We start from the raw sequence: 26,786 nt of genomic DNA on the forward strand, positions 1-26,786 counted from the left end.
ATTTTTATCTTTGATGTTTTTGGAGTTTACTCCTTTAGAATCGATTTACATATATAGGCCCGGGGTATGAAAATTATGGGGACCAAAATTGTACTAGCATGTCACACGAAATGCGTTATGCGCCTGATTGCGCATGTCACACGAAATGCGTTATCGCAGGTGACGCCGGGCTGCTGCGCCGGCAGTCCGCCACAAAGCCTCGTACTGATCGCGCGTTTCTCTCATTATTGTATTTTCATATATTTGTTAGTCGTTTGTTTTGTGTCTCGTTAATTTGTTAATAATCTGTAGTGTATCGTGTTGTCGTAATATAGAACTATTTCTCGTATTGTTTCGTTTAATTTTTTATATCCAGTAAACTCCAGTCGTGCGTCGGAGCGGACACACACACTTTTTTTTTTTTTTTATTGCCATTGAACAAACAATTTTTTATCGAACAAAATGTCGTAGTGAAAGCATAGATACTTAGAGCTTAGAACAAGTTTTGCATTGAACTTTCAAAGCTATTTGGAATGTATCCACAATGAAAATTAAAAGCGATGTCAGTTACAAAATTCAACGGCGACCAGAATAATTGGTCCCGGTATAATTAGGGAGTGTTATCATTAAAGTAGTTTGTGTTGGTACGAACTGCAAGCGAGAGCGTACATAAGTAACAGTTTTTTTAATCATTATCCTAACTATATTTGACCAAATAACTAACTGACGTCACTATACTTGAGACCTTATAACTTACATCTTAAGGTGGGTGGCACATTTACGTTGTAGATGTCTATGGGTTCCAGTAACCACCTAACACCACGTGAACTGTGGTCGAGGTCGTCCATCCATCTAAGCAATTAAAAAAAATGGTTTCTTCAGCCAAGCGGTCGTGCGCTCTGAACATTAAGGCAACTGTGTTTTGATATGATTAATATAAGGGGAGGGCCACGGGAATTTATTTATGGAGACTTTGGGCTCTAAGTAACCACTTATCACGGGATCTTCTCATCTGAGGTAATAAAAAATAGCTTATGGGACAATCCAGCATTCCGTGGCTTCCAAAGCTTGTCAGTCTAATTACGCTCAAAACTAATTAATATTAACCATACAGAACATTATAAAATTTATAACATTATTACGTAGGTAATTTGAAGCGGAATAAATTTTTAAAATCGCTTGCTCTTATCGATTACGCCATTACCTAAACAAGCACTATGAATATGTATTGCATTTGATATGTAAGCGAATTTTGTATTGTGCTTATTGTAAACTAACGCTTTTACTAGTGGAGATAAGGTCGAAATTTGTTTTGAATTTATTATTCTGTTTTCTGTGAACAAAGCAATCATTTACGATTAGTGTTTATCTATGATGATTAGATTCTGGTGCAGCATTCAAGGCAAAATGTCACCTATTTTATTTCACTGGCTTTTGACTTTTTGGTCAGAACAATTGAAAGTTTGACCTCAAAGTCTGAGGTGACTGAAGGCATCCATGATTATGACCCCTAACAAACTTCAGTTACGACGTATCTTCGCTTCGCTTCGCTATCGTTCGCTTAAAATCAGTTGTCAAAACTTGGCGCTAGCATACGCTAAAATAGCATTTTGAAAACACGTCAAATGTGTTTATAGACATCTGCAACGTAAATGCTGCTACCTACCTTGAGGTTAAGTTCTAAGGTCTCAGTTTTTACAGTACAGTACAAATATTTCAGGAACAATATTAAACATTGTGTTTAAAAGATAAGAAAGCATTGAAGTGCATTAGCCCAGCGTTAACGACACGACTACTGCGCAATAAACCTATATTTTTTCTGAGGTCTGTGATTTCGTTAAATTTTATATCTTTCGGGGTTTGTGTGATATTATGTTAATCTGGCAATAACACGGGTGCTATATTAAAATATAAAATATAAACACAGAAATATTACGATACGCTGAATGAGTTCGCATTCTACGGTAATGTATATAAAATGCTTTAATAAAAAAAAAAAAATTATAGGGTTGAAATTCGTATGAATTTTGCTTGATATTTTCATTTTATTTAGTTAATCTTTTAATTTGATGCTTGATGTCAGAGCCTCATTTCGTTTAGAGCAACAGTTATGCGTCTAAGCGAAATTAAGTTTAGTTCGTTTGGACATAGACACAACGGTATTACCAAAGTGTGCTTTGTTAACTGTATAAGATTAGACGTCTATACTTTGGCCTATACCTAGTATAAAACAAAGTCGCTTTCTCTGTCCCTATATCCCTATGTATGCTTAAATCTTTAAAACTACGCAACGGATTTTGATGTGGTTTTTTTAAATAGATAGAGTGATTGAAGAGGAAGGTTTATATGTATAATAACATCCATTTAATAGTGGAGAAATCAATAATAAATTACAGTTTCCGAAGCGAGGGCGGGTCGCTATTAATATATAATTGGCTGTGATAGCTAATCTAAGCCAAGCGCACACACACTTTAAGTTTTGTACAGTTTCTTTTAAAATCGAAAACAAAAGCTGTGTCTCAAACCCATAATTTATATCTTAAATGTTTAACTAACATTATCTAAGTTAATCGAATATTTCCCGACATTAGTTGCAAAGGAGAATGAAGGTGAAAAACATAGTTTTGAATTAAACATTTTTTTTACTACAAAGCCTAAATAAAACGTAAGCTATTTATTTTTCATCTTGGAGATTCTAGTCATGATATTAACACAAAAGTATTGTTCTATTGTATTTGGCTCTTGATACGTGTGCAAATTTAAAAACTATCTTCTAAGATTCGGGTAGGTACATAGAAAGAAGTCAAGATTAAAAAAAAGTGTATTCAAAATGAAATTGATATTTAAAATATTCGAAGAAACTTTTTCTGGTGGACTGGCTTGGTTGCGTCCCTAGCTTTGCTGATGCCCACAAACTTCATAAACGGCAGTTACGAACTCGTAATGTGCGAAGTTCTGAGTATTCCGCGATAAAATGTACATGTATATTACGCATCTGAGAGCAATTAATAGCAGAATCAAAAAAATATCGAACATTTATTTCTATAACCATTTCTGATTTGACGTAAAGGACTCTAGGGAAATTTTGGAGATAAAATGAAATGTAGGTAATCGTTCAAAAAGTATTGGCAAATGTTTTTTGACTGACGACGGCTGACGCTTAGGCATACTTCATTTTGAGCGGTCGCTCTTGCTCAGAAACATTGATGAGGCTCGAGATTGTATCTCCTTTTAGAAATTGCACCGCTTACCACCGGAGTAGAGTTCATCCATACTATTTAGCACCGCTATGTTGGTAAATTTCCATGTGCAACATACAGCTTTCATATACTTTCCACCACAATTCGCTTCTTCAAACGAGATTTTGGCTGACCAGTCAGCAGTACGCAAGATCGATGTGCTCCTTGCATAGCTGATGTCTATGAGCATCGGTGACCTTTCGACAGTGCCTACAATGGCAAAAATGTTCAGTGATGATCAGAGCGTGGTCTGGTCGGGTCTCAGGATATTTAATCAAAAGATTAAGTGGTAACTTACTGAGGCTCGTGTTCGGTGAGGAGTTCTTCGAAGTGCAAGCGCAGAGTGTGAGCTGGAGGCGTCCTGATCTCTGTGATGCACTCCACGTCGTCAGGGTACGGACGAGGGAAGCCGGGGCTCGACACTGTGGCGTGGGGATGCGAATGCGATAGCTGGATCGTTTCGTTACATTGGATCTTGGAGGCCGTGTAAGGATCTGAAACAAATGTAATTCTTAATTTTTCGAAAAACTAACATTCCATTTTTGGAACGAAGTTCCTTATGGGACGATGTGGAGGGGTACCCTAACCGGAAAAAAACGTCCATAACGTAAGATTTTTATTAGTAATGCACACAGTGTACGACTTAACTTCTTAATAACGTACAAAAAATAACATATTTTTATCATTCATTGACCACGATCACCATGTTGCGAAACCTCCAGTTTTATTTTCTTTATACCTCGTATAGAACTTAAAATTAATATTTTTATAATAAGGAACTTCGTTCCTATCCGGTGTCCCACGACACCACACATCTTTTTTTATGCCCGATTATTTATTTTTATTTGTTTGTCAGTATCTGATTTATAATAAAGGACTGTTTGCTCATGAACGAACGTTGAACAAATTGTAGTGTCATCAAAATGGAACCCATAGAAATTATCTCAATTACGGATGGTAGGGATTTTTGTGAGTCCATACGGTATATACCAGTTTGTTATTTGGCTACAACGCCACCACATGTTCCAAGCATTGGACAGCCATTTAACACAGATAGGTCATATAATATAGATGTAAAACTCCTTTGTATGTTTCAAGGTTAGTCTCGAAACTCGTGATATGGACTCTAATAGCCACTCAATACTAGATAGAGCATCAAATATTTATATTGTGTTATTAATCGTCAACTCGTCATCAAGTAGCGTCTTCTACAGTACATTCTCAGATGTTGGCTTTCTTTGGACATGCTTCACCACGAGATGACCAGTCCATGGAGCACCTCGGCGTTCGAAGTTGGATGGACGGCACGACGGCACGACAGCACGCGTCTTCTTTACGGTGGACCAACCAAATCAGGAGTACAGTGGGAGGTCTCTAAACGAGAGGAGCAGGATGACCTCGAACAGAGCGAGAGGGTGGATCATCATAAAATACGTCAGATCCGCCCTCTTTAAGGCTACCTAACGATCACGACCACTCTGTCAAGAGTGGAATGATTAAGAAGAAAAAGAACTTCATTCTATTGGCTCGCCCATAAGTTAAGCTTACATTTCAAGCACATCGATATGGTACTCGTCTTTAGAACTGTAGATTGTTGTAAAAATGTAGGGTTCAGGTTTCTTTCGATAGATGACAGTACGCGTTCTGTAAAGACCTAGTTGCGGAATGTATGGTGTATAAACTAGCCCAGACAAGGGACAATAAGTCGCGTTTGAACGGAAGCCTGTAAACAATGAAAGCGGATGACAGATCGTCCCGTTTGTTTTCGATACCGCATTGTGAAAGAGCAGAGAAAATATACGTCGAAGTAGAGGCACCAACGGATTTCATAAAACTTTCGTCATTGGACGTTGGATTAAATTTTTGCGAAAAAATGTATTTTGTTTTGGTTGGATTGTGAAAACGAGCTACGCTCAGTGTCTCTCTAAGGCATCGTATACGGAACGAAGTCATTCACCGGAGAATCAAAGCTACCGACATAGCTCAACAGATAAACAAGCTGAAGTGGCAATGGGTCGGACGTAACTGTCGAAGAAACGATAACCCAAGGTTGACGATTTCTATAATGGAGACCACGAACTGGTGACCCAAGTGACGGTCGGTTTGGTTTTTGTCGTCTGGTTCGTGTACGTCTTTTAGGAAGGCATTGAAAATACTGACTGCTGGCAGTCAAGTTCGCCCTCGTCCCAATTTTTTTCTTTTATTTCTTTTCGAATTACCTGTCAAGTCTCTGTCTTAGTCTATGCCTAGTCGTTGTAGGTTGTATATCCTGTCAAAGAGGTTGCACGCCACGTCATCTAGGACGCTCAGTAACAAGGTGATATACGCAGAATACCGGGCAGACTATGGAGGCGAGGGCTCTGATTGGATCACGTTGCCTGTCTTAGTAGGTCTAAGTCCAACAATAGACTAAAATAGGCTGTTAACGTTAATGAAAGGAATTAAATAAATATTTGAGCTGACAACGAAAGTTATCTATAAAGTTGAATTTCATTAGCTAGTTCTTGAGTAACCTTACTGTGCCTGTTTACCTTATTTATCTCAACCTTAGTTGTTATTGTTAGCATGGGTACCACCACCGCATTTCGATGCCGTGAAGTCAGACGTTCCAGGTTGAAATGGTGGATAGCCTTTAAACGGTACAATTGAGACTTAGATCTTATGTCTCAAGGCGGATGACGGTACTCACCTCGTGATGTCCATAGACTCTGGTAACCACTTAGCACTGGGTGGGCCGTCATATCCATCAATCATGTGTACAATAATAATAATAAAAGTATCAATTGTATCAATACCCTGGCCAGCATCAGCAAGATAATAAAAAAAAGATTTTTAATTTTTTGTTGATTCTACTATGTTAGCGTGTTTTTTTTTGTTTTTAAACGACATTTAAGAGATTTCAAACAAAAATCTTCCTGGGTAATATGAAACTTTTGGGACGTTTCGGATGAAATTCTTGAATGCGTTTCACACACAACACGACGCAATGACCGACTCGTTGTGGTGTGGAGAGTCCCAAAACTTTGTCCGACATCATCAAAGTTGTAACTCATACATAATATCGTGAGGTGGAACTTTAAGCTCCGCGAAGACTGCGTGGAGTTGCGCGATGAATTAATTATTGTTTAAGGAGTTCGTGAAGCATCTGTAAGGCTCCTTTGTAGTGTTGGATGGGAATCGGATTGATTTATTGGTTGTAGAGCGTAGAGTTGATAGCTCTATTTTGTTTTTGGTCTTAGACTGTGAGACATGATATCTGATTAGGGGAAAATGACAGCTGTTACAACGCTATTTGGTTTCTCTGGGATCTTCTCAGTGAGTCACGATTCTATCCTAGTGTTAGATTCAGTGAACCACTGCTCTTTTTAGGGCTTAGAAAATTCTTTCAGGCTGAGCCCCGTGAGCTTGTGCACCAGTCAGGTTCAAGCTAGTTCCATAAGGCTACTGGCACATAGGTTGGCGAAAAATATTTATGCCACGCGCGATTCTCTATAAGCCATTGCCAAATCCTTAATTTTTTTTGGAGAGGGGGCTGATCCTCCAACGACGTGCCCGCTTTTAAGGGTCGGGGGGTATGTGGGACTCGAAGGTCTGCAGATGTTGGGAATAAACCGCTTGCCAAGTTGTTTTAGGACCCTACCAACTAAACTACTTCCCTTGGATTCTCTCACTCGACGTCACATATCCGCCCGGAGTAAGAACCCGGGCAGAGTAGGGTATTTTTCGTAGTCAACACGAGACTCGCGGAGATAGTCCTAGGACGTCCTATCGACGGGTCGTCAAGGTGACACTCGACGACTCTCAATGATCATATCCTGCTTCTTCTATAATCCTTCTTATATTTATTAACGCATCTTTGAAACATACGCTACCTCATTCTCATTCAATCCGCCATTCCGTCGGCTGTGTGTAAATTCTAAATTAAATTCTATAAATAAGTATTTTTTTGAAAAGATTCCATCGCAGAGACTCACAACAATGCGTTACGAAGCTACGCCGTAGACCCTACGTTATGATTGTGCTTCGGATTTCGGTGTAGACGAGATTACGAAGCAGCCATATAAATTCACCACGTCTATACGTATTTCACAGATATTTTATTCACCTATGATTCTGTAGTGTAAGAGCTGGGAGGCACTGTACTGAGCCTTTGCTTTGACGGCTATGCAATTATGCTACGAGCTTAGAGAAAAGCGGTATCACTGCGTGCGCTTAATTCAGTTTTTTCATTTACTACTGCAAATTATCCTCACAACGACCATAACGATAGTAAAGTTTTTGTTGTAGTCCGGTAGACGTATTATATAGTAGGACGTCATTAGTTGTACCAAATGTTTAATTCTTACTATTTTTGTAAATCTTACAGAAACAGTGGTACATTTACGATAATCTAAATCCCCTCTTAACACGTTCGCTGACAGTGAGCACTTACCCTGACATCACAAAAAGGCAGTGAAATTCTCTATACAAAATGATGAACGTCTCCCGACGTAGTCTCGTATTGGATATATGTTTGCTTATCTAAATGTGACACTACGTTGACAGACGTGAACGTTTTACGACGTAGTGTCATAATGGCTACATATTCGATCGCCTCAATCTGGCACTACGTCTACAGACGTGGACGTCTGTCGACGTAGTTTTGTGTTGAATACATGCTTGCCTGTTTTATAGCAAAACTACGTTCACAGACGTGAACGTTTCTCAACGTAGTGTCATATTGGCCACATATTGGAGTGCCTAAAGCTGGCACTACGTTTAAAGACGTGGACGTTGCACGACGTAGTTTCAAGTTGGTCATATGTTCGCCTGCCTAAGTGAGACACTACGTCGAAAAATATCTTATATACTTGGGATCTTCTGAGGAAAGATAATAAAACACATAATATTTGTAAAATAATCAAATATTTTCAAATATTAAACCTCCTACAATAATTTGTGACTTATAAAATAAACGAAATATCCCAACAAAAAACAAAAAAAAATATTAATTATTATAACATCAAATGCTATGTTATGGTATTTTTCAATATCTGTACGATGAAAAACAGATATAGTCTGAAACTTATTCAAATACACATTTCTTACACAATAATTACAAATTATTTGATATTGTAGTTAGGAACATTCAAATGATTATATCATATGTTTAACGCTTAAATTATTATAAATTATAATATTTTAATGCGCTATCGGAAATCTTCTATAACAATCTTTGTACATAATAAATAATATACAAAGTTTCGACACTACGGCAACGCTACTAACAAACAATAAAAAACCCTAATAATTAACTCAATAAAAGAAAACAATATTAAACATATAAGTACCAAAGTAACAAAAAAATTGGTCAACATACCCTAGTAAATAATTATAAAAATAGGAACGTATAGAGTCTCAAAAAATGAAAATAAATCTGCAAAATAAGGTTTTGAAGAGTCAGACTACGATTTATTGTTCTTGCTGTTCAAGGATTTGGTGATAATCCTGGAAACATTCAGGACATAATGGAGGAAGTCCTGGACAACCAATGCACCTGTAGCTAGTTTCGACCCTCTTCTTATTCTTTGGAACACATTTTACACATCAGAAATGAGTATTTTCGACAAGGTCTTATAGAAAATATTTCCTCTGATGAACTGGATGCACCAGTTTCTTCTATATTTTGTGGTTCATAGTTCGTGTCAGAACCATACTCACCGTCATTATCCTCGAAGGGATCTAAATCTGCTTCAGATGGCGAATTTGATGAAAAATCGTCGAACAAGCGTATTTTTGGACGTTTCTTTGAACTTTTTGTTGACATCTAAAATTAACAAATTGTTCAATTGGTAAATCAATCAACAACCTATAAAATTTCCAAGCTGGGCACAAGCTTTATCACATTAGAGGAGTAAATTAGCAACGGCTAATTACACGTAAGGTCATGAATTTTATTCTAATCCGACACTATAATAATACTACTTTGACCCAAGTATTTCAAGGAAAGTCTGTTATTTGGTAAATAAAAATACCTAAGGAAATACTAACATCACAAAATCTTATAAATACATAAATATAACGATGTTTCAATACAAATAAACACACAAAATATCATTTTTGCAAAATTTACTTACTGTTTGAGTGACGTAAACACGTGGTTGTTCACAAAATGGCAGTGGCCGCACTGATTGATCGAGAAATTAGCGTGCGCTCACGCCGGTGGACGTAGTACTTATATGCGAACTATTTACGTGTGTGCGTGAACAACTGAGACAGCAATATTAAACTACCCACAAAACAATCATGTTACGACAGTAAGAAATGTGAGATTGCTTACAATATGACAGTGAATGCTATTTTTCATATTGCTTCTATTAGAAGTTGTCGTCCGACGACGTACTGCCAATGCTCATAAAAGTAAGTACCCCGTCCTTCGACGTACTGTTATACCGCAATATGTTAATTTCCCGTCTAACGACGTACTGTCAGCGAAAGTGTTAAGATGTACTTGAGTACAAAACTTTCTAATTTTATTTATGAAAATTTGTTTACTGAGTTTTTACGTAAGAATGTAATAATAATATCTGTAAGCACAATATTTCGTTGGAAGTTAAACTTTATTTACACACTACAATTTTATAGTTTAAATGAAATGTTCCAGCAATATTGTAGTGTTGCTCCACGAGAACAGTTCCTTGGTAAGAAATTTCCTCGGAACGTGAGCTGGATCGGCTTATTAAAACTTCGCTTTGATGTTTTGTTATTTTCTGCTGTGAGTTCTACTTAGGGCTCTTAGTTAGATTTTGCTTACGTGACTTAATTAGAGTGGGGCATTTAGTTTTGCTATGGGAGACCAACGCTAAGAGCATGCTTAACCAAGATCCTACTCATCAATGACACAAAAAAAACATTGGGCTACTAGGAACTGCCAGTATGCATTTGACCAAGATAATACTGCACATTTATCGGGATGGATCCTCAGTTAAGCGAAGAAATACAACAGAAAGATTTCTAAAACGTAATTCGATTAAGTTTTGTGAAAAACGAATTCGAAAATTGAAAAATTATATTAAAGACTAAACATAGAAGGGGAGCCAGAAATCCGTCATTTCGGATCACTTCTATAAATATTGTTTCCGCGATTGCGACCTCATATAATAAAAGATTAATACTATTATGCCGGTAAGAGTAAAGCCATCTATCGTGCGCAAAAGCACATCGAAACGACTGGCTTTACCGAGAATGTTCTCGATAACTGTCGAGTTGTCGTATCGAATATAAAAACGTTGCAGAGACGACACGAAGGCAGTTAGTAAACGGATCTACTCGAAGCGAAACAGCGAACGGATCACCTGAAGCGACGTGGAAGAAGTTAATTACGAATTGTAAAGTGCTCTATAAAGAGCTTTAATTTGTACTTCAGTGGAAGTTTTATGTATCCCGAACCCCAGCGAGTAGCGATACATATAATGAAAACATCGTTTATTGTCTAAGACGGTACATGTATTTACATATAGATACGTGTCGGGCAATTGACGTATAATGAAATAATTGCATGCGCATCGTTAACATAATGCTTACCTGTTGCTACACATCATAAACGCATTACGTTGAATCTTCAATTATATTCAAACGACACCGGTCACCGTCTTCGTCGAACCCGTCACTTGCACCGAAGGGCTCGACGAGCGAATTAACTCACAGACATACTGAGTTTCTCGGCGGACCTTCTCAGTGGGTCGCGTTTCCGATCCGGTGGTAGATTCTGCGAAGCACTGCTCTCGCTAGGGCGAAGCTGAAATAGCCTTTCAAGGCTATCAGCATAGGTAGGAAAAAATAAAATTAAAAATATATATATTTAAACGACACTAATACCACTGTAGCGGCAATAGATATGTCATACTTGAATTATTATTTTCTTTTGGACTTGAGGACTATTTTTCGGTGAAATTAAAAAATGCTTATTTTTTCAGATACAATTCGGCGTGTGTATTCTGAATTAGCAATCGTACAGTTTTATAGGATAGTGGGGTCAGGGAACAATATTCATATCCAATAGCAACCGCACAGGTTTCTAGCGTCACACACAGCTCGATTCTAATTGGTCGCGAAATATTTACACAATAATACGAATTTAATAATGCCAATAACAAAATACAGATACAATTATTTCAAGGATCGACATCCTCAGTTTTGCAGATGCGTGAGCACCACAATAATCTTAATGATTCTAATTACGGAGCAAAACAGACTTTGAATTCACTATTCACTGCACACGGTTTAAGCAATTCTCACGTTATTTTCTCTAACAGAATCCATTTGTTAGTGAAATACTTGTACTTATACGCTGTCGTAAAGCTAAAGGCATTAACCACACACTTTTATATGAAGCCATTGTGGCTCTGACTGAGTGGAAGGTAATGAAGTTTTTTAATGACCCCGCGATCATCCCGTGTTCGATTATGGGTGGTATGGACCGCATGGTACAGACTACCACCAAATGCTTCTCTTGCTAGATCTGACCATCTGGCTGGCGTTCTGCCCACGGCGCGCTTGCCCTCTATGCGACCCGCCACTATGAGCTTCTCTAATTCATGTCTGGGAGACCACATGATGTGTCCGAAAAAGCTCATAACACGTTCCCGGCAGATGGAAGAGAGCCTTTTTCGTATGTTTAGCTGCCTTAGAATGGACCTGTTTGTTCTCATGGTAGTCCACGGTATTCGTAGCATCCTCCGCCACAACCACATTTCAAAGGCATTGCTCTTTTTGATATTCCGAATTTTCATGCACCATGTCTCCGCCCCGTAAAGGAATATGGGAAAGATCAGTGTCCGCACCAAGCGCACTTTGGTTTTATATCGAATGCTACGATTTTTCCAGATCTTATCGAGATTGGCCATCGCACTTTTAGCCATACCGGATCTTTGGCATATCTCTCCCGTGCAGCCACCCTCGGATGTTATTTGCGACCCAAGATAAAATAATATAATATTTAATTGCTATAATCAATATTTATATTGATATTGATTATAGCCCTTACACGCTCCTTTGTGACTAGAAGTTTTAATAAGTGCAATGATATTACATTAAAGTTCAATTTTGTTTAAAAACGGCTTTAATCAATACAGCATCGCTGAACGTTTTGTTTAGGAACTGGGTCGGCGTCTCCAACTGATATGGCCTATTTGAAATTCGGTATTTGTATTCGATTAGAACGAATTTGAATTTTAAAATAGATCGTTGTTTTGACTTTCAAATGTTGGTAGTAATGAAGTTTAGGCACGTGGTAGGTTTAATTCTTAATTACATGTTAGTAACAAAATAAAAGTCATTAATGTAAAAACTTACGGTAATTTTTTTAATGCGTCCTCGCTTGAAGGGTCGGACAATCATTATACAATTAACTTCGAACTTAAAGACATATAAGCCCTGAGCTCGCTAAGGTGTCTAAGCAAAAAGTAGCTCAATTCATCATCATCATCATCATAATCAGTTGCTCTTGGCAGAGCAGTCGCGGTCATGTGGAATTCTATTAGTAGCTCAATTACGCTTAAAATAAATCTCAAGTCAAGCCTCTCTATATAACAAAGTAGAAACGGACAAATGCCTAATTAAAAATACGAAATATAATCGTCAAAACCACGTAAAGATCGTCGGTGTGCGTTAAGTATTATTTTAGTAAAACAACTCTGGGAGTTGCAATTATATCAAGTCAGTACGGTGTACTTAATATAGATGCATACTTGCCGTACCTACATAATCTACATCGCACATATAATCATCTTCTCCGTCGTACACTCCAGACGGAATGGTCGTGGTTATGTATGTCTTATTGCTTGGTTGCGGTTTTTGCGAGGATTCACCACCTCTCTCTATTTGTGGCGGTACGTGTACATTCAATAAAGGACAACTTAGTAGATGACTTCATCAAGTCTGTCCACCTTGTGGGTGATCGGCCGCGAGATCGTTGACCGTCTACTTCCTTGAACTATTAATCGTTCCAATGAGTTTTCATTACGGATGTTATGTCCAAGCATATTAAGGATTCGCATTTGCACAATCGACGAAAGCCTTTGTTTGATTTAGAATTCTTTCATGATGCAAACATATAATCTACATTACACAATATGCTAATAAACAATATAGTGATGTAAAATATTAATAGGGTTTTCCACTATAGTAGTTTAGAAAGACAATTCGATGAACTGACTCAATCGAAAGTCGATTATCGCGTTCGGCGCGAGACAATGACAAAAGTTTCAGACGAAGCGAAAGTCAAAGTGCTTTGCTAATTTTGTTTAGCTAAGGACACGTGTACTCGCAGCCTAAATGCCCAGCGGGGTCGTAATGTCTGTAATTACGTATCTAAAGTATTAGTAGTATACAAAGATTGATTTATATTGTTTGTGACTGATGAAAACACCAACAAAAGCTAAAATGAACGTCATAAAATGCTGCAAATTATACTAGTACACGATTCTGGGTATTTTTGGCACGATGCCTTCATGATTTTGAGAGATTTTGACCTCAATTTTCAAGGTGGATAACGTCATTTATGCTTAGGGACAGTAGCTATTTAATCACAGTTGAACTACGAGCATTTCTCTCTCTGTCTGGAGTAGTAAGCCTGACGAGCAAATGCCGTAATAAGAATATTGAATCTCAGTTTCTAAGTGTATGAAGTTGTCGTGGCCTAAAGGATAAGACGTCCGGTGCATTCGTATCTAGCGATGCACCGGTGTTCGAACCCCGCTGGCAGGTACCAATTTTTCCAATGAAATACGTACTTAACAAATGTTCACGATTGACTTCCACGGTGAACGAATAACATTGTGTAATAAAAATCAAACCGGCAAAATTATAATTTGTGTAATGTCTTGTGAGTGCGCGCCGGTAGGTACCACCATCCTGCCTATCTCTGCCGTGAAGCAATAATGCGTTTCGGTTTGAAGGGCGGGGCAGCCGTTGTACTGTTAAAAGAAAGACCTTAGAACTCATCTCAAGGTGGGTGGCGGCTTTACGTTATAGATGTCTACGGGCTCCGTTAACCACTTAACATGAGGTGGGCCGTGAGGTCGTCCAACCATGTAAGCAATTAAAAAAAAATTAAAAAATAAAGCACATATTTAAACCCACATACCCCACAATCGCATAATGCACTTCACGAGTCGCGTGTTGTTTGCGGTGTAGGTAGTCATTTGGTCGACAGAATCCGACGACACATTAACGTAGAGGGTGCTCCGTTTTGTTGTGTCCCACTTCTGGGATGGCGGACAGGGTTGCCATACAGAGTTGCTGTGACTAAAAGTTCATTTTTGTGATTTCATATCGACATGGGGACAGCTGATATGAGGCGAAACCCTCGATTCAAACTATGGTTTATACGACCGCGACGGGGCAACGCAAAACCGCTGTCACCCGAAACATGTCTTGTCGGATCCTCCGGATTCACGCTCGATGCTCTCAAGCATCGGTCACCGTCCTCGTCAAACTCATCGATTACGAAGAAGAGTTCGACGAGCGAACTAACCCATAGACACAGCCCAGAATATTCCACACATCTCTAGTATTGTGTTTCCGCTATCTGACAATAGATGGCGTTGTACTTCTCGAGAGTTCTAGGTGCTAATAGATCCTTCGATATTTTTTCGACTATTCGGCGATAGATGGCGTTATTTTACCGGCGTAACATTATTTAACCGTAATGTTTTAAACCACAAAAATGACTGCAACTGTAAATTATTTGTTTCTTACAACCCTAAGTGCAGCGTGGCGAACATCAAACGCAGGCGGTCCAGAATAGTCTGACCCCTCACCCCTTTACAATTGTTTGAGCACCGAATACAAACGTGAACAGCACAATTGACAGCGGGTCTCTTTGTTCTGGATGTGTTTTTCGCGTATATGGTGAGCTTACAGACTAGTACTAATTGATGCTGTTCTTTTTTGTCCATCTTCAACTTCACGACGACTTGAAAATTGACCGATCGGGTTCTTGTTAATTGAAATCTTAAATTTCAAACCGTCCAGAGTTTATCCAGGTATCAGAGTAACTCCTACACAATAATTTACAAAGGTCATCATCATCATCACCATCAGCCCACTTCTGGACATAGGCCTCTTCCAACCCAAGCCCAGCCTTCGGCTCTCCTCATCCACTTTTTCCCAGCCACCGTTCGGAGGTCATCGCACCATCCCAGCGTCAGATCAGCGTTCCACGTTACGTCTTCCGCTGCACGGTCTCCACTCGCGAACCTGTCTGCTCCAGCGATCGTCAGTTCTACGGCCAGCCCCGTATGAAGGTAATGGTCCAAATATAGCCCCAGCGTTACAGTTACAGGTAGGACGTCTTGTGAGCCCACACGAGTAGGTACCACATCTCGTCTACTTCTGCCGCGAAGTTGTAATGCGTTTCGAAAGGTTTGTGCAGCCGTTGTATTGAAAATTGCGACTAGAACTTATGTCTCGAGGTGGGTAGCGGAATGTAGGTTGTTAATGTCTATGGGCCACTGGATCACTTGTCACCAGGTGGACTATAAGCTGGTATAGCCGTCTTAGTAAACAATAAAAAAAATATATGCTTATATTTCGAGCTATGAAAATGATTTCCATAACACGGTTCATAGTCTTTTTGGAACAGTATAAACGAAATTGAAACATCCACTCTGTACATTTGATATTGGTGCGAATTATTTCCAATTCCCTCGTTGTGAGCTCAGCGATTCGGATGTGACAAGCGCGCTCGAAGCCAGAGTATCTCGTTAAAAGGTTTATGGATGAACTTCCGTGACCGGCAACATGATGCGGGCGCAGTTTATATAAAGACAGTCACTTCATTTTGTTCTATTTTATTTATCGAATTTCAGCATTTTACATTCGCAGTAATGTTTTTACCAAGGTCTTATACCTTGCTTGCGTTGGGGCACCACAAGGTCGGTGCTCTCTCCACATTTATCATCGTGAATGCCAATACCAGCTATGACAATATCAGTGTTCAGGTATATTTTCCACTAGAATTCCTCGTCGATTTTAGTTCAGGAAGTCTGAAGTGGAAAACTCTCAGAAGCTTTTTTTATTGCCCTTGTAGGCAGACGAGTATACAGCCCACCTGATGGTGAGCGGTTACAGTCGCTCATATACGCTAGAAATGCCAGGGGCAGAGCCAAGTCCCTGCCTTTTACTTGTCACAGCCAAGGTGCCAATTTAGTTTTAATGTTAGAGCATTATTACCCTATTATAGTCTGGTAGAAGAGGGGACCCACATCTGCCATAATTTCCATCGCTTCTTCTTTATTTGATTGCATTAAGTGGGTGACATATATACGACACAACGGGTACCACCCATAGATACCACGTCTGCTCGTACGCTAGTCTGCCTACACGGTCAATAAAAAAAAATCCTAACCGTTTTTCTGGTGCAGCGGCGGGTTTTTTATTGCTTAGATAGGGTGGACGAGCTCACAGCCCCTCTGGTGTTAGGTGGTTACTGGAGCCCATAGACATCTACAACGTAAATCCGCCGCCCATCTTGAGTTCTAAGATCTCAGTATAGTTACAACAGCTGCCCCACCCTTCAAACCGAAACGCATTACTGCTTCACGGCAGAAATAGGCAGGGCGATGGTACCTACCCGCGCGGACTCACAAGAGCTCCTACCATCAGTAAAAATGCGCCCCAAACAATTATTCCCAGCAGTGCGTGACAGGTCTTTCTCGACCCACCAGCACTAGGGTAGAATAAATACTATAACTTTGCGGAAACATACTGTATACAATTTATAGTATATAGTTGTCGGTGTCAAACTCCTACAAACACCTGAAATAATCGTTCCGCACCAGCGAGACGGACATAGTTCTCTTCGTTCGCACCTGCTGAAAGTACCTTCCGCGGTAGATCGATATAAGCCTGCAGTGAAGGTGCAAAGGGAGCCATTTATTCGAAATTTCAATGTTAAGTTACCGTCTTATGACGCTACTGTGGTCACAAGTACAGGGTTGAAGGCGAACATACGTGTATGAGTCTCGTTACCCGATTCAAGAGTTACAAGTCAAGACCGACGTAAAATGTTTCTCAAAGATGTATATACATAAATGCACTGGTTTTTACTTATGCAATTCGAAAATAACAGAATGCCTAATTATTGAATATTAATTTTTGGAGGTAATTCATACTGAAATCGTATTGATATAAATATGTAGTTGGTATCTTTGGAGCAAATACATATTTTATATCTAATTTTTTGCAACAATAATTGTGTGCATGCAATGAGATTTATAATTGACTGTGTATAACTTTATATTTATTATCTTAATACAATATATATGTATATATTTCTTCTGTGCGTGTGTTTGTCACTGAACTCCTCCTAAACGGCTGAACCGATTTTAATGAAATTTTCTGTGTACCTTCAGGTGGATTCGAGAATGGTTTAGATTTACAAATCAGCCCGGCAGATGGCGCTGCAGTCGGTATCTAGGTTATTTATCTTTCCTAGAAATAATTTATATAACGAAACAACGTTAGCCGGGCCGGCTAGTGTTTTATAGGTTTTCATCAATATATGAAAATGCCCTCTGTTTTCAAGAGGTTCCAGGTTAGTAGGAAAAAAATGTTTTTGAAAAGGGTGCGATAAGAAATACTTGAGAAATTTTCAAAAGGCAATTCAGTTACGCTAATCTGCTACAAATAAGTCAATTGTTTTGAAATAAGACAATTGTTTTGTTTGTAGAAAACAAAACCTTGAGTAATTATAAATAAGGCCTTGAGTAATTGTCGTAGAAGGTGTTTTTAAATTTACTTAGAATTTTTGAAGTCATTCATTAAGAAATTATAGAAACATCAAATGTAGTTAGTTATACGTATCATCTGATATTGATTAAGTTATTATTAGGAACATAAAGTACTACTCAAGTTTCTAAACTCATGTGTTACTAAGACGCCATCAGTAGTTTGGAAGTTTTAATTGTATTATATTATGCGCGAACTTTATAGTTTCTTGAGTTTCATGTCTCTCAAAAGTGGCAGTTGAACTTAAATTACGGTGAAATATGACTGTGGAATTTTTTCGTTGAGAATTTCGATCAATTTTATTATTCTTGATCATTAGTTTGATCACAATATGTGATCTGTTCTCAGTGCCTTTCGTCTCAAGGTGAGCCGCTGGAGTTGCTTGAAGGCACCACCTAAGACTTGGCGACTGACGGTATTCGTTTTTGTCTCGTGTTCTGATCTATAGTCTCTTAAATACATTTTAAATTAGCGATAATTCCCTTTCGTGCTTCTAATAGTCGAATATTTATAAAACGGACATGTTTTTGAAGTGAAACTTCCTTATCGGCGTTGGAAAAAAATTTACCGTCACATTTTTCGGTTACGCGTCACATTTTTCCGTTACGCGACATCTTTTTTGTATTCATGTCTATGATAATAAAATCCTTTTGTTTAAACTTTATCTAATTTAACTTTTTTGTATTCATGTCTATGATAATAAAATCCTTTTGTTTAAACTTTATCTAATTTAACTTTATTTAACCAATTTCTAGAAAGTTGCATGTAGATCATTTTTCGAAAAATAAGGCCATAAAGAAGTTTCACTTCTTACGTGTGTACACTAGTACACGCACACTTTTTTTCATTACAGTACACTGAAGGACTGAGTATTCTATTAATCTAGCTTCTATATGTATAAAAATGAATTGCTGTTCGTTAGTCTCGCTAAAACTCGAGAACGGCTGGACCGATTTGGCTAATTTTGGTCTTGAATTATTTATGGAAGCCCAGAGAAGGCTTAAAAGGTAGATAAATATGAAAATGCTCGGAATTAAATAAAAATAATAATTTTGTTTTTCCTTTGATGTGGCCTCCGTCGGACAAATTCCTTTTGTTTGTTTTAAGTTTATTTTATATAAAAGTTTAGGTCTTTTACTTATCGATTGAAGCACTACGAAGTCTGCCGGATCAGCTAGTTTCAAATATATTTTTTAAAGCGTGGATCAACGAGTTATCTGTTCTCCGGCATCAGAAAAAGAAAGAACAATATTTCAAATTTAAAACTTACCATCAACGCTGGGTTTCTCGCAGACAAAGTAATTGTGTTCTCTGCATCCCCTGTCATTCCACATGAAGGTGGGTTCGGCTGGCGCTGGACGAGGTGGGAACTCTCGCCTAGCCTCCACGCAGTCCTGGCCCGAGGTGCCGTCATCGTTGGGCTGACTGCTGTGCTTCCGCCAGCCGGGAAACCAGTCTGGTGGAAAGAAATTTAAGATACATGTCTATAGATCATGTTTTTTGAGTGCCTTTTTAATACGCTTTTATTAGCTTCAGACGTATCATATGTATGTATGTATGTTTGTAACGAAATCTTTGAACATGATTTTGAACCCCTTCAAAACGTCGGATTAACTCGACTAATTTGGTATACTTATTAAAGAACGACGACAATTCAATATTTAAAAAAAATTTGAAATTTAACTAAAAAATGAAAAATAAATACAAAAAACTAACAAAATACGCTTTTATAGAAAATCCAGCTAAAAAATAGATAATAAATTTTAATAAATTTGAATTAAAAATAGTGTAAGAAAAAAAAAATTATTGTAAAAAGTGTGGAGTGCTTTTCAGGATATTATCAAAATAGCCCTTTTACTCATATTTGTTCATAAAATATTTATAACTACTTATACAAATGTAATTAAAATTTATTTTCTATTTTTTAGTTGTATTTTCTATAAAAGGGTATTTGGTTAGTTTTTTTAAACTATTATTTATTTATTTAGATGGACGAGTTTACCGCTAATTGCACTGATTTGTATTCAATTTTTTGCATTTATTTATTTATTTTGTGTTCAATAAAGCATACTCTCTCTCTTTACGGCCTTTCTGGATACCATATGTAATGTATATGGTCTCCGGTAACCAGTGTGAATACCACTCATAACATAACTTGAAACCTGAGATGAATGTCTAAATAATAGTATTATGAGTAACTCTTCCCTCTAACTGGAGAGCATTACTGCACCGGGGTAGATATAGTTTCGAATTTCCTCGTTTTACTGATTTTAAATGCTGTGACCACGTTATAGCGTTTTGTTGTTTATAGGGCAAGTACGTCTGTCCAGCAACCTCAAAAAGCTAGAGAACCTTTTTTTATGATTGATGGCCCGATTGATTACTGGTGGCCCGAAGGCCTTTCCAGTTTCACCAGGACAGGTGGGCGAGTGAAAGCTGTGCCAGGAGGGGTGGGATTTGCTAACAGTAGCCCGAGCACCTCCAAAGGAGACCTAGTACCTCAAGAGCAGCTGCTTCGCGAATGAATCTATTACCGGATCGGAATCGCGACCCGCTGATAGAGCTAATACCAACATTATTTTATTTCGCAATTGAAGTAAGCGATTTATAACAATCTTAATTGGATTTTGATTTAGAACTAATTTTGATTTAGGAATGCTTTAAAGAGTGCTTCGAGTAGTGTTGCCTCGTTTTAACTTCTGCCAGAATATTGGCACTTTTAAAATTTTATTGGCACTTTTGGCACTTTTTGGTAGTTTTTTTTTAAATTATTTATTATATATTTATTATATATTTAATTCTACGCTAAACTCCCGCATATGTGGATATTTTCAATGAATAGTCACTATTTTTGCTAAGTATGCTTTACTTATTGAATTGTTTTCAGTATAAAATGAACAAACGTAAGTGAGAATAAATAAAATTTATGGTTTTTTGTACTTTGTATTACTTTAAAGATTTGTTCCTGAAGAGGTTAATATAAAATCGAAACTGGTTTGTGACTTATAAATTTTTGGGTGATATTTACAGACTTGAACAGACAATGTCGCTATCCATTGCGCAGACAGGAAAGGAGGAACACAGTCCAATCAAAACTTCTCCGTAAAGGTCACAACATTGAACACTGAAGAACACGATGCAAGGAGGAGAATCAACAGAAAAATGAAAATCACGTTTAAGTGGTGGGACCCACATATACCACGCTGTCAACGCTAATGAATATTGCCGTCTATCTTTTTTGTTTTTTTAACGCTGGGGTATCCATTTACGGATACCCGGTCGAGGGGGGTAAGGGACCAGGTTATGTCGGACTCCGGCGTCTCGTAAGAGGAAGAAGGGGAGAAGAGAAGGACCGAGGTCCTCCACCTCCCCCAATTTCTTACAGGAGACTACGCCTTGAAAAAGGCGCGCGAGGCACTTGCTCCGCAGAACCGACTACCGACTACCCCATCGAGCTCCACCACACCGCGCGCGCCGAAAAAATGAATATTGCCGTCTATCTGAAGCCTAATCTAATTCTAAGTCTAATCTAATTATACAAGCGGGGTAATTCTGCAAGTGTATTCGCGGAAATAGGTAAGAAGCAATCTACCAAAACGCACCGGCCGCAGTAATGTAAAAATTGCGAGCTTTTTCCCTAAAATATTGTATTTTCCGCAACCTAAACACGGCAACACCGCGTCTGGATATGAATGATGTTGCGTACAGCTACCACCGTGAATCACTTGTCTAATTTATTGTGATGGATCACTACCCAACGTTCTTATTATTTATCCTACCATTATTATTCCTCGGTACGAGATGAATTGCCGCATAATCTCATAAATAATTAATGAATGAATGCTGATTTAATTGATGTTAATTTATTTAAATACATAAACGTTGTAACGTGCTGTTATTGAATACAATTGAGATTTCGACCTTAAGGTTTTGTGAAGACATTAGTGGAAGGCATGGTGTGAGGTCTATCGCCTCTGCTAAAGTTAACACAAAGTGGGTCGTGAGCTAGTCCACTCATTATAGCAAACATTAAGATAAAAAAAATTATTGTTTATATATTTTTTGTCTCACATATAATATTTAACAGCTATAGTTCATACTTTAAAGTATTGAAAGCATTAAAATTTGTCGGAAGTTATAGACAGGATGTTGGTACATATTGCAGGCGTGCGATTTACCTTAACATTTCTACGAAATCAGGATATTAGGGATCAGCAAGGTTCATCATCAGACCACAGACGTACGATGTTGTCCACAATATGTGGTTCTCCAGCAGTCCGCATCTAGCGGGTTCTCGCGACCCTTGGCAAGTCATCGGTCCACAGGTAGGCAGGCAGCGGCTTGGGTCTGTCCCTGGCATTGCTGAGGTCCATGAGCGACGGTAACCACTTACCATCCGGTGGGCCGTATGCTAAACACCTACCTACCTACGCTGCGTTTTTCGAAACGAGAGGACACTACTCGAGAAATTTCTGGCCAGCAGTCATCTGTTCTTCAAGCAATTTCCCTTGCTCACTTGCATTCGGCAAGTTTGTAACAATTCCGAATAAGGTTTTAGTGATAAAAAAGTTTCCAGACATAGGGAAAATTCACAAAAGATCGCGAACCAACTTTCTAGAAACTTCATAGGACAATCTGTCGAGTTTGCTGGTGAAGTGACGAAATAAAACAATTATTTATCCTTTTTGAATTTCGAAACGTTTAACTGGCGTAGCGTTCATTCGCCCGTTTTCACGTTAATTTGCTTAAAATTGAAAGCAACGAGATAAAATGGAAAATAATAAGAATTGTTTCAAACAATTTATAATAATAGAGCTGTCAACGTGAATGCTATTTATTGGTTTCGTATGCCGAATAGAATAATTTAAATTTTATTTTTGTTTGTCATTTTCGATCCAAGTATTAGTCACCAACAAAATTATCTTCAGAAGTCACATTAATGAATTTCCGATTTCTGAAATACGTCATCAAAATTTATAACAATGCCAAACCAGAGTGAATCTCTCACAGTCTATCTAGAAGGAATATGTCGTAGCACTTAATAGAGCAATGCCTAACAACAGTCTTAGCCCACTGAGTTTCTCGCAGGATCTTCTCAGTGGGTTAGCAACACCTCCGGTTTGAGCCCCAAGAGCTCACCTACACGCTAGAGTAAAGCTGATATAACCTCTCAAGGCTATCAGCAACGGACGGAATGAAAAAAAATCACAGTCGAGTCTATCTAGAAGGAATATGTCATAGCACTTAGAGGGTATAATTTTTGTAGTAGAACAATTTACCTTTTGAGTATGCGAGAAGTAGTAGTAATAATCCATCCAGCCCGTCAGCACTCATACTTACGACCCCATACAGATTAGTTTATTGAGAGTTCGAATGTACATCAATATAATATAACTAGTCAGGTCATAAGTATTGTCACACAGTAAAAACTTTTCTTTTAGAATGCTGGCCACAAAAAAGTTTATTGAATTCGAATTTCGAATTGTTCATGAAAATAAAAATGTATACTTTTAGAATTTTACTCATTTTTAAATAGGGAGTGGACGCTTAAAGAAGACCGTGTTGCAGTTATTGCGTTGCATCGTTGCGGTTACGCGCCAATTCAAATTTTTAACATACTGAAAAATTTGAATATAACCAAAAGATTCGTTTATCGTACCATCAAACGATACAATGAAGACTCTAGTGTAGATGACAGGTCAAGAAGTGGTCGCCCTCGGTCTGTTAGGACTCCAGCAGTGATAAAAGCTGTGAAGGCGCGAATTCAAAGAAATCCCAAACGTAAGCAGAAACTGTTGGCCCTTCAGATGGGGTTAAGCAGAACTACGGCTTTGTTGAAGAGGTACGCGGGAAAAAAATATCGGGAAATTCTTTTTTCGGATGAAAAAATTTTTACCGCAGAAGAGAGCTACAACAAACAAAATGATAAGGTGTACGCACACAGTAGTGAAGAAGCGAGCAATCGTATTCCGCGTGTCCAACGAGGTCATTTTCCATCCTCGCTCATGGTATGGTTGGGAGTTTCTTATTGGGGCTTAACAGAGGTACATTTTTGTGAGAAAGGTGTAAAAACGAATGCAGTTGTGTATCAAAATACAGTCCTGACGAACCTTGTTGAACCTGTTTCTCATACCATGTTCAATAACAGGCACTGGGTATTCCAACAAGATTCGGCACCAGCTCATAGAGCGAAGAGCACACAAGACTGGCTGGCGGCGCGTGAAATCGACTTCATCCGGCACGAAGACTGGCCCTCCTCCAGTCCAGATTTGAATCCGTTAGATTACAAGATATGGCAACACTTAGAGGAAAAGGCATGCTCAAAGCCTCATCCCAATTTGGAGTCACTCAAGACATCCTTGATTAAGGCAGCCGCCGATATTGACATGGACCTCGTTCGTGCTGCGATAGACGACTGGCCGCGCAGATTGAAGGCCTGTATTCAAAATCACGAAGGTCATTTGAATAAACTTTAGTGTCATAAGAATCTATGTTTTATTAAGTTCATTTTGGTATATGAATGGTTACATAATGAATAAACTTGTTTCAATTATTTTACATTAAACATGTGACAGAATTTATGACCTGACTAGGTATATTTAGACATGTTAATCCATAAACTGCAGTAAAATCATTGGTGGGGCCTAAAATGAATTTGTATTTAGTTTTTTTATAGTTTAAAAATACTTTTGTTGGTGTACTTTCGCATAATATTTACAGCCCTAGTGAGTGCTGAGCCGAATGCCGAATGCCGAAAGCAAACTGAATATTTGGTTCATCTCTATACTATAATTTTGTTCTGATTTATCGTTAATAGTGCGAGTGACTGCTTAATGGATGCACGATTCTACGTGTTATTTATTCAGTTCCAATTTCAATGAATAAGCGCAGTCGATCAGCGTAGACGGCATGTTGAGTTGCAGAATATAAGGCAGGTTTTAATTTTGAGCACAAATTAATGGAAAAAATGGTGTGTATATAAAGTTTAAGCAGATTAAGAACACAAAATTCATTTACTTCAAATAGTAAATATGGTTACGAACGCATAGATAGGGTCAAATTATAATATTACTCGTCTCAATGCATGATGAACCAACTCATTGGGTAGATCCATGGTGCGTTTTCAGAGATATTTTATACCACGTACCATCCGGCTTTGGAATAACCTACTGTGTTTCCCGAGCGCTATGACATGTCCTTCTTCAAACGAGGCGTGTGGAGAGTACTTAACGGTGGGCAGCGGTACGCGATGAGCGACGGTAACAACTTACCATCAGGTCGGCCGTATGCTCATTTGCTTACAGTAGCAATAATAAAATATATTTGATACTGACTGCTTAAAATAGCTTTAACTAAATAATGTGTAATGAACCTCCAAACGTGTGTTGTAAGGTCTCAGTTTTAACAGTACAATGGCTGCCCCACCCTTCAAACCGAAACGCATTACTGCTTCACGGCAGAAATAGGCACGGTGTTGGTACTTACCCGTGCGGACTCACAAGATGTCCTACCACCAGTAATTACGCAAATTATAATTTTGCGGGTTTGATTTTTATTACACGATGTTATTCCTTCGCCGTGGAAGTCAATCGTGAACCTTTACGTGGTACGTATTCGAAAAATTGGTACCCGCCTGCGGGATTCGTACACTGATTCATCGCTACATACGAAAGCGTCGGGCGTCTTATTCTTTAGATCACGACGAATTCAAAAGAGCTTAGTATTTGAATCACGGCGGATTACTTCTATCCCAATACCATCGATTATAACATAGTGATTGTAAAGTAATTAAGGTTCGCATGAAATATCACAAGTGACTTAAGAATCTCGAATTCTCGGTAATAATGTACTGCCGATATGATTTATTAATCGACCAGCCGTTCAGGAATTGATGTTCTATTTTCAACTGCCGGGATCTTGCGGTGTGTCCTAGATGCAATGCAACGAGATACTGAATACCAAATATTGAATAGATTCCAACCGGGAATCACGCTCGAAATCGCACACTCATAGTAACTAGTGGCTAGACCAATCGAGGCAATCAAAAAATATCATAAAATTTGTTTTGAATATAAAGATTGCGCGCTTTGGAGACAGAACGCAAGAGTACTAGTCTTAAGAGCGCTAAGCCCTAGAAGCTCGACCGGTCCTCGAGCGGATTGTCTCGTCAGAGGAGCACTTTTTTATCTTAACGCTGAAACCACTGAGTTTTTAAAACGATTGCTTAGAGGCGAGAAAAAGGGAGTTAGTTGATTGAGAATGATAATATGTTTCAATGTTTCTATTAAAAAATATAAAGCGGATACTGTTAGACGCTTTAAAGGCAGGAATTTATAACATAAATGAAATGAATATAAAAAAAAACCTTATAGATACATCTAGGGTAATATCAGGAAGTTGACATAATCTTTAATGGGTATGCGGGCGATGCGAAAATGAAATCACGCTAATCTCCAACAACCATTTAGAGCATTATCCATGGAACATACGGTACAAAACGCGAAGAAGACTAAAATTTAAACGAAATTAAGGACAAAAATATAGATATATGCTGAATTTAGCAGATTAGTGATGTTCTTCTTGCTGCTATTCTGTATCCTGCCTGCTTAAGAGACGGTTAGCGTATATCCTGTACTGCGAATCTGTTCATAAAATTCGACAACTAGACATAAATCAGTAAATAGAATAGCTAAATAGAGTCTAGACTTTCCGACGCCATTTTGACTGAGACCTACAAAATTAATTGTGTAACATGTTTGCGTTGTTAAATAAGAGAACGAATCAACTGGTCACAAG

The 26,786-nt window shown here is 38.3% G+C and overlaps 1 protein-coding gene and 1 long non-coding RNA gene across 2 annotated transcripts in view; both read right to left on the reverse strand.

Annotated features, from left to right (window-relative positions):
* LOC101738384 (uncharacterized) overlaps positions 1 to 26,786 on the reverse strand; it is a 199,715-nt gene that overhangs the window by 62,141 nt on the left and 110,788 nt on the right. The window contains exons 6-7 of the mRNA XM_021346668.3: positions 19,261 to 19,446; positions 3,517 to 3,712 (exon numbers count right to left, since the gene is read on the reverse strand). Of these exons, the coding sequence (XP_021202343.2) occupies positions 3,517 to 3,712; positions 19,261 to 19,446 (382 nt within the window). The remainder of the gene's footprint in view (positions 1 to 3,516; positions 3,713 to 19,260; positions 19,447 to 26,786) is intronic.
* Positions 8,105 to 9,701, reverse strand: LOC134199659 (uncharacterized). Its single transcript, XR_009974235.1, has 2 exons — positions 9,335 to 9,701; positions 8,105 to 9,024 (listed from the first exon to the last, which is right to left on the reverse strand). It is a non-coding gene; the product is annotated as an uncharacterized LOC134199659 (long non-coding RNA).

The sequence above is a fragment of the Bombyx mori genome, chromosome 11 (assembly GCF_030269925.1).
Source record: "Bombyx mori chromosome 11, ASM3026992v2".
NCBI lineage: Eukaryota > Metazoa > Arthropoda > Insecta > Lepidoptera > Bombycidae > Bombyx > Bombyx mori.